Source organism: Tachypleus tridentatus, chromosome 10, assembly GCF_004210375.1.
Source record: "Tachypleus tridentatus isolate NWPU-2018 chromosome 10, ASM421037v1, whole genome shotgun sequence".
Classification (NCBI taxonomy): Eukaryota; Metazoa; Arthropoda; class Merostomata; order Xiphosura; family Limulidae; genus Tachypleus; species Tachypleus tridentatus.
The window spans coordinates 27,801,513-27,814,276 of NC_134834.1; the positions used below are offsets into that span (position 1 = coordinate 27,801,513).

At 29.7% G+C, this 12,764-nt stretch overlaps 1 protein-coding gene across 8 annotated transcripts in view; it reads left to right on the forward strand.

Annotated features, from left to right (window-relative positions):
- The window catches only part of LOC143228937 (uncharacterized), a 42,506-nt gene extending 30,527 nt beyond the window's left edge, over positions 1–11,979 (forward strand). The window contains exons 6-7 of one of the 8 annotated variants that reach the window (XR_013015554.1): positions 3,477–3,759; positions 4,749–8,773. Coding sequence is in view for 7 of the 8 variants with exons in the window: in XM_076460435.1 (XP_076316550.1) it covers positions 11,566–11,828 (263 nt within the window). In the remaining variant the exon portion in view is untranslated. Of the gene's footprint in view, positions 1–2,011; positions 2,644–3,476; positions 3,760–4,748; positions 8,774–9,488; positions 10,509–11,565 lie in introns of those variants that run through there. The other 7 variants (XM_076460436.1, XM_076460435.1, XM_076460434.1 and 4 more) reach the window with 7 other exon arrangements.
- The last annotated feature ends 785 nt before the right edge of the window (positions 11,980–12,764 follow it).

Sequence of the window (12,764 nt, forward strand, 5' to 3'; positions counted from 1 at the left end):
TTGCATGCTGTTAATATAACACCAATAACTACTGAACACTTTTTCTGATCAGTTATCAAGTTCAAAGGTCAATGTATAGTGTAAATAGATCAGTATTTATGGGTAATTGTTCCATAACTGTCAATTAAACGTTTTGTACTTCTGTTGCATTTTTCATCAGGTTGGTTGTGGAGGCTACTATACTGAATTTTTTATTAATTGTATGCAATACAAATTAGTGATATTACAGTGATTTGTGGTGTTCATTTTAAATCAGTTTTTGTCCAAACTAATAATTTTTAGATGATGTCAACACTACTACTAAATCTGTTATATAAGTTGATGAAGATTTCTAGTACAGTAAGATTTTACTAAATTTACTGTCGTACAAAAGTTTGTCACTGATGAACACAGGCTTAATATGTTGTATATGTACACAGTATTGCCATGTTCATGTTAATATTAAGCTACTAAATGGATATGTATATGAAAATTGGTAAAATAACAAGCAAGAGGATATTAATTAAGAATGGTTTATGATTTAATACATGTCTTAAAAGTACTAAACTACTTAAAGAAAGAAACTGTTACATCTTGTACAAATATATATGTAGAACTTGTTAATACTGTTATGGAGTAAGATGTAACAGTTTCTTTCAAGTACAACTGTACAGATCTTATATATATATATATATATATATGTATATGTAGAACTTATTAATGCTGTTTTAAAGTAAGATGTGTTAATTTTCATGTAAACAAATCATTAACATTCATTTTACTTGTTAATAGATTGACTTGGTCAAAATTTTGAGGTACTACAGTTGATTTTCCACTGTATTTTTTACCTGTTTTTTACTGTTATTCATGTGGGGCAAGTACAAAAGTTTTGAATCAAAATCTAAGTTTGATGATATATATTGGTTCAGTTGTAGTGATACCTAAAAATAGTTTATGAAATGTTAAAATTAATGAGATAAATGTGTTTAAAAATATTTATGATGTTGGATATAATGTTCCACTTTTAATGGTAGAAAATAATTATAACTTATTTTAGAGATTTGTGAGCTTAGTAACAATCTGTTTTCAGTAGTGTTTTTTATTCTTTGAAAATTATGGTTTCTGACTCATAATACTGTTTGAATTTTTAAAACATTATTATTTAAGTTATTCTTAAATAAAGAAACCATTTTGTATGTAGTCATAGGTGATATAAAAATCCAATGAAAGTAATGTAACCTTATCAAGTCATTTAATTTTACTTACAGGAATGTAAAAAAAACAACAACAAAAAAAACCTGTTTGTATTTCACATCGGTGTTGAGTGAATGCTTTGTATACGTACAAGGTTTCAGAATGAACTTCTTTATTTCTTATGTCTGTTGTCTATCTTTTTTTTTTTATTCCAAAAAGTAAAATTGACTTTCACATGTTTTTCGTTGGATATTTGTTTGTGATATGATTTTTTTTCATTAGTGTTTATAGTTTGTTCTACACGTCAGACTGTACATTAATATGCGATACAAATTTTTTCTTTCTATAACTTATGTGGTTCATTGTTTACTTTTTAGACATTATTATCTTAACTTAAAATATTTTACGTTTTCTTGCTACAATTTAATATTGTTTAGCCAACATCATTCGTACAAGGTCCTTTCAGTAATTTGTTCAAACATTGTTTTAAAGTGTACAGAAATTGTAGTGTTATGTAGAGCTTTGCCACTATCAGTGTCAATTCACTGTATGAATGACAAGTTCTATAAAAAATGTTATTTCTTATGTACATTTCTTCAAATAAATAGGAGTAATTTTTAACTCTGGCATTTGCTAGTCACACTTATCTTAGAGTATGTTTTACAATATTTATCTAAAAGTAAACTTGTGTGTGTGTGTGTTTTTTGTATATTGCATATATGTGTGTTTTTTGTTAAGATTCATCAAGTAGTTTTTGTTTTATATTAAATTTAATTCTGTAAATAATGAAAGTCATACTTATGTTAGTTTATTTAAAGTTGATACTTCAACTTTTCAGGTACGGAGAGGACTGGTTTTTCACCACTGAGATATCATTACCGGTATAGTGCTTCTGAATACAGAAATGCTGTACAATCAGTGTACCAATGCCCTCAGTGCTCTAAAAAATTTAAAGAAAAGAGGCTGCTAAAGCAACACATGAACATTCATAATCCCAGAAATTCGTTTTCTTGTGACTACTGTGGTGAAACCTTTAGATGGAGACAACAGAAATTAATACACATGAGAAGAAACCATAATTTTGGGCAAACACCCTAATTAACATTTTGTCTGTGATGTTAATGATGTATTAAAGTTGAATTTTTAATGGTTTGTCTCAGCAAGTAATCATTTGAAAATTTTTAAGAGTATAAGAAAGGAAGTAATTGTCATTCTTGAGTTTTATCAAAGTAATTGAGGTTATGTTCATTTTCAATTTTTAGAAATAGATATCAAAATTTCCTCTTCAGTATTTTTAAGTAGTACTTTGTTACTAAGTTTAGTTATCATGATTTGTGGATCCAGAAACTTCAGTAAATGCCTTTTTTTTTTTTTACATAAATCTAAAAAATAATAATTGTATCAAGAACTTACAGCTTCAAAAACATTGTGTGAAAATAAAAAAATAAAGCATAAAGTTTGATAACCGAACATAAGATCATTATAGATTTTGTAGATAAATATATTTTCTATTACATTACTGTTCTGCACCAGCTCAACAGTAAGCATTAGGGCTTGTTACACTAAAAATCAGTTTCTAATAACCACGGTAAGCACAACACATAAAACATATAGAGTGGTGTTTTATCAAACAAACAAGAAATAACTGTTATATTACATTACCATTTCTAAATGTTGTTCCAACTACCAAGACATTTCATTTACAATTTTTAGTATGCACAGTAACTGTATTGCCAGTTAGTGAATTGTTATTATGTAATGAACACATACTTTATTCTGCATGATACATTACTATGTTATGCTGTAATGAACACATACTTTATTCTGCATGATACATTACTACTTATCCTGAGAAATTTGACTTTCTGCCACCACACCACAAAGTTTGTTTGCTATAAATTTTAATTTTCAACATCACTTGTGGAAAAACAGAGGATGAGAAATGTGGACTGTGAAGTCTAAACAGTGCTTCAAGAAACTTTTCTGCTTTGTTTCTAAACAGTGATTAATATTAGATACTCTTAAACAGTCTTAATAGAAAACACTTTACTCATTGGTTTACTATATCATTTATTCATTGTAATGTCTTCTAATGCTCAAATATGACCTACTTTTCGTGGTATGTCGAATGATTCCCATGGAAGGAGATTTTACCTTTCTTAACTAGATAGTCTTCTGTAGCTGACATTGTTCTTGGATTGTGTGATAGTACAAAAATATATGAGACGTGTGTAGGTATGTAGGTCCTACGACTTTTCATTTTTTAAAATTAAAATTTAACCTGTAATTCTTTCATTTTCAAGTGTGCATTGGTTCAACAAGAAGTAACTTCTGTCCACCTCGCCATGTTCTGCAAACAGGCTTAGAGAAACCTGGACTTTTAGCTGATGCTTACTCTTATCGTTGCCCAATCTGCACAAAAATATTCAAAGACAAACCACTTCTTCGGCAACATTTGAACTTGCACAGCAATGTTAACCAGTATTCCTGTAAAATCTGTGGAAGAAGTTTTAGATGGCGCCACCAAAGAATAACACACATACGAATGGCCCATTCCGAGTAGCAGCTCAAATTTTGTCTTTTTATGTGAGTTTCTTTTGTGATGAGTGTGTACTGTTTAAATAAGACTTGGACCAGACTTCATTTTGTGTTTCTCAGCATTATGTATTTATAAATTGTTTTACTGCTAAATATATGTATGTATATTCAGTTTTAAAACAGCACTCAATTGAAGCTGTGTTGTGTTTCGTCAACAAGAACTGACAAAGTTGTCAATTTGATGGTTTTCACTTCTAAAAATTCAAGTCTTTCATTTGTCTGGCAATTCTTATGTTAATTGGTTTGAGAAGATGGTAAGAAAATTTTCTTTTAGTGTAAGTTGCAGATATCTATGTTATGTTACCAAGATGTGGCCAAGTTTTTTCAGTGATTGTTTTTAAACTTTTTTTTATTTCTTCAATTTAGATTCAGTGAATTAAAAAACTATAAATGTATTTTTCTTTTGCTCTTTTTTGACAAAACATCACATTTTTGTTATAAACATGTAATAAATTTTGATGAAGTTCAACAATTGTTGCTCAAAAATCTAATTTATTATTTAGTTTTGAGCTTGCCTTAAGTAACTTTAATGACAGAATTAACTTACTTAATTCTTCTGTAATATTTAGCTCAATAGCAAAATCATCTTTTTAACAAGTATCCAAATTGAAATTTTAAATTCAGATAAAATGTTTTTGTGCATAAACAAACATGAAAAGTATTGTGTTGAAGTTTGCTCAGGGAGTTTATGAATAGTGATGTTGCTTCACAGGAAAAACAACTATAGCATTTTTACAGGTTGTAGTACCACTAGTAAGAGGCTTTAATGTCACATATATGTTGTTCCAGGGTATGTGGTTGTTTATTGTACACCTTAATTGATAGAAATGTACAGATGAATTTCATGTTACTTCACATTTTCGTAGGTTTGAATATTTTGCAAAGCTTTACTGATTTATGGTTGCTATAAAAATAGTGTAATGCCAAACATGTTCAATAAATTTTTCATTGTCTTGTGCATTTATTTTTTCCATCAGCAAAATCTGCCGTAAGAAGCCTCTCAACTGAACAGAGTCAACCTGAATCTGAGTTTGTCTGTCCAGTGTGCAATAAAAGCTTCCATTTTAAAAGTTACCTTAAACAACATCTAACATCCCATGGAGAAAAAGTCCATCAGTGTCCCCAGTGTTCTATGAAATTCAAGTGGAAAAAGCAGATACCTATACATTTGCGTCTCTCTTGCAGAGGTCAAATGCATCGTGGCCGGTTTTCAGTTTAGGAATAAAACATCAATTGAAATGACTGGAAAGGTTCTATCTACTTTTCTTAACAATCTGATGTACCAAACCTTCAGGAAAAATTGGGAATAAAAATCTTGTCAGGTGAAAAGTTGATTCTGCTTCTCAGTTTTCAACTTTTCTCTAAAAAAAAAAAGATATTAACTTCCTAACTTCTAGTAAATGTTGTTCATATGTTAATTACCTCAAAAAAAACAAACAAACATAACTTGTAGTATGAAATTGGTAGATTAATGACATTTGTGTACTTCCATAATAAAATTTAAATGATATTCTAAGGTATAAGCTTATAGTTTATAGCCATACAGGGCTGTAGAAAGAGGTAAAGCCATGGCTTGTCCACTTTTTCATGGTGTGTATAGCTACTACTTGTGTATTAAAACTTGTTTCTCAGTACACTAAATTACATGTATGCAGTATTTGTAGTTAAAATGACTCTAGAGTCAATCTCATAACACCAAATTTCCTAACATTTTCTGGGGGGTGTACTTCCAACTTCACTTAAAAATGGCATGCTTTTCACACCTTGTTTAGCTGTGGCAGTGGCCTGACCACTCAAAAATTGCTTCCTACAAGGATGCCGTATTTTGTTTGATGGTTCAGTAAAGTTTGTTGTTGGTTTTATAGTATTTGAAAATAAACTCTGTGCATGCCATTAAACTTTTGTGTGCGAGTTATATTTTGACAGTTAGTAATTTTAGTACAAGCAAATTGTCAGAGAATGTCAGCTGATTAGATGATTTCACTTTAATTTTTACTATTATTATTATGTTCAAAAATAAACTTTTAAAAAATAGTAGATTAAATTTTAATAGTATGATGTTTCAATGTACATGAAAGATACAGGTGTATGTAACATTTAATTCAATTTAAGCTTCTGTTATACCTGTAGGTTATTTGGACCTGAAAGTGAATTCCCTAATATTTCTTTTACAGTTAAGCCAGATGTGGCTTAGTTGTTAGCATATCCAGACTAAATCCAGTGGTTCATGGTTTTATGCTTTATTGCTGGAGAAACATGATCCACAGCTTATGGTTGTGAATATACTATAAGAATAGCAGTCAAATCCTGCTATTTGGTCAGGTGGAAGTGGTCTAAGATTTGGCAGTAGGTTCTAGGACATGTTGGAAAAGTGATCAAACCATGTAATGTTCTGTGCCACATACTGTGGTTTCTGTCAAGTAAAACATGCAAATTTTAAATGATGAAATGTCATAATGTAGTATACTGTAAGTGAAGCTAATACATGTGTGAAGATTGTGTCATACCATCCCAATTATAATGGTGTATGAATATGTTGTGTAACTGGGACTAATATTTGTGTGAAAATTGTGTCGTATCATCTCAGCTATTATAGTGCATAAATATGATGTATAACTGAAACTTATATACTTGTGTGAAAATTGTCTTATCATCCCAATTGATATAGTGAATAAATATGATGTGTAACTGAGACTAATATTTGTGTGAAGGTTATGTCATTATCACAATTGTTATAGTGCAACATAAAAGTAAAGTAGGTTTTCTTGAATGATGCATTTCTTTGGGCATTTTGTTGTTATCAAAATGTGACTTTTCTACCAGATATATTGTGTATTTACTCTAAGTTACAGTCTTCCTATGCAAGTTAACACTTTAGACTGTTGTTTCACAGAAACATTTGCAGGAAGGTCGTCGTCAAGATAATTTTGTCATACTTTTTGTTTCCAGTACCTTATTTTATAAAGATGATGTTTTTCAAAGGTTTTGGTTTCAACTATTAGTCGGAAACTAAAAGTAGTTTCTTGAACACTTCCGAGATTAAATAGTATTTTTTGTTACTCAGATTTTTCACAGGTCTAATGTTTCAAAAGTGGTAAATTAACAAACAATGATTTGTAATCATTCTGATATTTATTGTAGAAAACATGCTACATTTTCTGATAGTATCTTAAGGTGACTGAATAAGGTACTATTTAAAGATATATGTTTTTCAGAATAAGTATCGTTAAGCCTGCAAATCATTGTTCCTTAATACAGTGTTAATATAAAATGGTTCCCTATACAAGTGCTAAAGTTTCAAAAATATAAGTGTGTATACCTTCCTGTACCATCAATCCCCTACAACTGAAGTATTGTTAGCAGGATATCAATATCTTGTTATGTAGCACTGTTTTTAAATGTGAGGAGTGTGCAGTAATTGTTCATCTGAACCAATAAAGAGGAGTTAATGTCTAATGCATGATATGAATATGATTTCTCTCACTAGTTAATCAGAGTTCTCAAGTTCTCAATGTTTCTATGGCTCTCCACTCTAATTCATAACCTAGTTTGAGCTGTTGTGGTGCACAAAGAAATTAAAGTTACAGGTTGAGCTTGTACACACTCAGTAAATTTTATGTGAAAGTAAAATGAAATGTAACAAGAGTTTTTACAAAATAATATTAAAATAGTAAATATTAATATTTACTGTCATTACATACGTTTTGTTGACTTATGAGCTGTAAGTTAGTAAATGTTTTTAAAGCCTTACATTTACTGAATTTCCCAGTGTTTTATTTCAGTTCCGTAGTCTATATCTGATAGAGGGGGCAATTATAAGCCAGGGTTCATCACATCTTTTTAGTTCCTTCCAGTTGTTAATGTATTGGTTATAGATACCTCTACAAAGGAAAACAAATTGTGTAATGTTGTGTCAAATACATAGATTTACTTCAAATAATACATCTGAAACTTGAAAGGAGTTATAACTAAACTCTTGAGGTTAAATGTATAAGATGAAGGGGAAGCTATATTTACTATGCAGTTTAGAACTGAGCAACCAGTAGAACTGATAATTATAATAGTTGGGCTCAGTAATTAATCTTTTATGTTTAACCAGTTGGCTTTTTCCACATGAGAATTGGATAGTTGGAATAATTGTAAACACTAATTTCAGTTAGTTAATTATTTTCTGTGACAATAGTCAGTGTAATCCATACTCCTAGGTAATTGATTAGTTGAGTTAATTGCCCAGCTCTACTATTCATAATAATTATTATTATTAACTGTTTTAGAAAGTTAATAGATTATGTCTTGTTCTGCAGTTACTTGAGCCCACAGGATGTGCATAACTTGAAGATGTTTATAAGTTTAACAATTGTCATAATACTATACATTGTTAAATAAAAGAAATAAGGATTTCTGTAACAATGAAGAAGTAAGGATTTCTGTAACAGTGAATAATTTTGTTGAGATTCTGTATGACAAAGTTTGTGGAAGAGCACCCAGACATGAGGTCAGTGAAGTAAAATATTTGTGTTGATAAGTTGTAGGTATAAAGATAGCAGAATAACAGTTTCCTAATTAGTTCTGTATTATGCAATTTCAGAGTGGAAATATTTCGTATAACTTTGAATGATTCATTCTTATACATTATAGAAAAATAAATCATACTTAGTCAAACCTGGAGGAATCACTTTTTATATCCTGAAATTAGTGCTTTTTGTAACAGATGAAAATACTTATTGTTTAGAAACTAAAATGGAATTTAAGGTTTACACCAGGAGATTCTTCTACCCATGCTCAGATGATCAACACCTCATTGGTTTTAATGTGTTTTTGTTTTGTTTTTTTATTCACATGTGCTTCTGTTCATTTTAATTTTGCTTAACACTAAATGCCATGGAAGTGAAACTTCTAAAATTAGACCAGCTGAGCATATAAGTGTACACTGCATTGTTTTCTGTATGCATTGGAAAGAGCTTCATTAATTCGTATTGAAAATATAGGAGATTTTACTGTATATGCTGTGTTCAGGTTGTTTTTTTCTGTTCATATTGATAAATACACAAACATATATACACAACATCTCGCACATTCTGTTTCCTGTCATGTGTTAGACAGATGAATAGAAGAATGAAAAAGTTATTACAGCAAAATAATTACTTTCAGAGAAACAATCTAAAGTAATTCCAAATATAAGTTTGTATAAAGTATATGTAATTTAACATTTCATGAATAACTCATCATGCATAACAACCAATGAAAACAGGATAAATTACTGTATGGACAAAATTCCAAGTAAAGTGCCATATTTTAGGATTAATATGTATTAAAAATAAAACCAAATGTGACATGTTTTCAAAGTGAACATGTGGTTTTACACATTTTAGATTTTTAATTTGCCAAAAGTTGACTGTTAAATAAATAGTAGCTCATCATTGTGTAGAAGCTGTCAACCGAATAAGATAAAAATAACTCGTTTGTTTGAGTTTATAAAACTTTGCAGTCTTATGGTATTATAAATGAACAAAAATAAATAAATAAATATGAATATTTGATGTTTTTATCAAGTGACTTGAGGTGATTTTTTTTTCCTGTAATTGGATCATGTGTTAGTTCATGTTTTAGATCATGTGTTAGTTCATGTTTTAAACAGAGGTGAAATATGTTTATAGATTTATGTTTTGCTCATTTTTCACATTGGAATTTAATTTTAATATTTTGTTATTATTTAGATTATGTGTGTACGATATGCGGGAAGGCACTTTCAAGAGCCCAGACGTGGAGAAAGCACATTGAAAGACATTATCCAATGAAGAGGAATAAATATTCTTGTAGTCTTTGTCGACGGTCATTTTCCTGGCCAGAGAGTGTAACTCGTCATAAGAGAACTGTTCATGGGGTGTTTTAAAATACCACCATCTGGGAATTCCTTTCTCACAGTATACAATTCTACATAGTTGAACATGTGGTTGGAATGGACTTGGATACATTATGTCATCATACTGAGTATAGTCTTGACCTGATGTTGTTATTCTAAGAAATAATCATAATTTTGGTTTGCTTAATTTAACTTTTAGTCTATATTTTAAGCTTGGCCAATTTGTAAAGAAACACAAATGGACCTCTGTGGTGTTAGGAATATGATAAACTGGAAACCTGAATTTTAACTGTCGTACTGTTTTTTAGGATACCTGTGAATGCCTTAAAACCATACCCTACATCTTGTGGAAAAATACAGCACATTGTCTAATGTATATATGAAATATCCTCTTTCACTCAGAGTAATGTCAAGAAATTTTATTTTGAAATTAGAAGTTCTTAATTTTTGTGTCCATTTTATAAATCTTAAGTTTAAAAAAAATATAAAGTTCCATGTGAGTAGTTTAAAACCACATGTAATTTTTGTTTCACTCTATTCTGATAAATCAGTATTGATGGCATTTTTTCTTAAATCTGTAACTGTTGTATTCTGTGGAACTTCTTCAATGTTGTTTTGAATATTATCAAAAATTGTAACTGAATTACAAGCTACAATAATTCATATTTTAACATAAAGTTAGGCCTGAGTCAGGAATATAGTATTTTTGTTTAACTTTATTTCTTTTAAATATTCTTCTGGAATACATTACTTCTGCATATTAAAGGAGAATTGTATTTGCACAGTAGGTTACAGAAATTATACCTTGTACATACATTCAACTTGTGTATATCCTGTATTGTTCAAATAAATTATAAAGTTGTTTTTGCCATAAGTGTTGCTTCTTCTGTCAGGATTTATTGTTTTAATTATTATATTATAAATCAGCTTACATCTATTTGTACTTTTCAGTAAATCTTAGTTACAACAACTGTGGCTTTAATTTGTAACAGGAGTAATCATTAAGTGAGCAAAGTAGATTAATTTATGAAGAAAACCTTATAGCTTGGGTTATTATGTACTGTAAAATGATTTCCTTAAAATATTGTGAGTAGAAAGTTTGGCACATATAAGTTATTAAAGAGTTTTATATTATATGTACATAGACCCATATAAATTAAAACATGTTAATTCTTATAGCAGTTTGATTTTTCTTTAATGATCTTGCTTAAGCAAACACCAAGTGTGGCTGTTTAATGAAACAAAGTTACAGAGTATATTTGTGAAAATGGCTCATTTGGGTTGAGAAAATTTTTTACATAGAGGAGTGAACAATGTTTCAACCTTCTTCGGTCATCGTCAGGCTCACAAAAGTGGGTTTTCTTGACATCACTGATCAAGTTAGAGTATGTTTTTTTCATTTTTTGTGGAGGAAGTCAGCTGTGAAAAACCATTAGCATCTGATTAGAGGCCAGGACTAGGGTTTTGAAATGAGTGTAATTATGCTTGTGTTTTGTTTTTGTGATTATATTATTATATTGGTTGAATGAAACATCTTGCAACTAAATGTTAACAAACAATATTGCACAAATCATACTCTGATACTATACTGACTAGTTGATTTATAGAGTACTGTTTAGAACTATACTGACTAGTTGATTTATAGAGTACTGTTTGGAACTCGGTCAAAATGGATGCATTGATATCACTTTCCATGACACTTCATACTGTGGAATTAGTGTTTTCTTTTTGTTTTTAAATGAAGTAGTGATGATACTGATAATGGAATAACAATGAAATATATACAGTATGCAGTTTTTTTTAACTTTATGACCCAGCAACCTGAAGTGGAGATAAAAATTAAATAGTGTTGAAAATTATAAAGGCTATAATTTACTTAAAAATTATCTCCTTTGTTAATTGGTATGTAATATCTGTAATTTGTCCTCCAGGTTTTTCAAAAAAGATTATTTCTACAACAAATAGTAAACTCTCATCACAACGACTTGACTCTACCTGTCCAGTATGTTTCAAGTGTTTTGCAACCAAACAGAGCATGACAAGGCACCTTCTGATGCACAGGCCTGATGGCAAGAAACAGTTTGAGTGCAAATTGTGCTTCAAGCGTTTTAATTGGCCAGGAAATTTGAGAACACATCTTCAAAGTATTCATAGAAACTTTCCCATTTCTCAAAACCACTGGACAAGCCAATAACCTTTAACTTTAATTTCAGAGACAAATGTTTAAAAGTAATTTTTTTTTCTCTCAGTGATAGTGATGTTGAATCCTTTCCACGGTATGCCTAAGATAATTTGTTTCATCATCGACGTTTCAATAAAGATTTGCCCAATTGAATTTGGACAAACCGTTTATCATAGTATTAATTATTTGCCCAATTTATTCACTTTATTTTTACAATCAGTGCTTACTAAATGATGTTAAGAAATGTTTGTGCTGCATGAAAGAAAAGCATTCCTATTCTATGTTGTAGTCTCATAGAAATATGTAATTTAAAAATCCAGACATGTAGTATTTATAAAGTATATTTTATGTAGAAATATAATAGCAGGTCAAAAGAGACTTCTGTTTCATTAATATGCAAGTATAGGCTATCAAATAAAGAAGTAAACCATTTATTTTTCCAAAAAACGTGATGCAGAAAGGTTAGGGAAAGAAATGAAGAATGCAACTGTGTGTTGACAACCTTGTATGTTGAAATTTTAAGATTGTATTCAGTATGGTTCATTAAAAGACTGACTTTTTTTAATACCATAATTTTAATTTGATAATGTTTTGTAATTTTGATGAAACATGTTATACAGGAGTAGCTAACAAGGATCAGTTGTTGCTCGTACAAGTGGTATCTCGTATTTTATTTAACCCTTAACACACATTATAGTTTAAGTATCAGTTTGTGGATGTGAATTTCAGTTACTTGAAACTTATTTTAAAATGTTTTTGATACTAGTAAAAACTTTACTCCAGCTCTGTATTGTTATTGTTTTGAGTGTCACATGTTTTTGTTTTCCAAATTCTAGTATCTGCAGGTATTAAAGATACAAGAAGAAAAAGAGCACAAGAAAATCAGCTGAACTCAGTATTATAGAATATTTTATCATTTTCATATTCTTTGCACTTTAATAAATATCC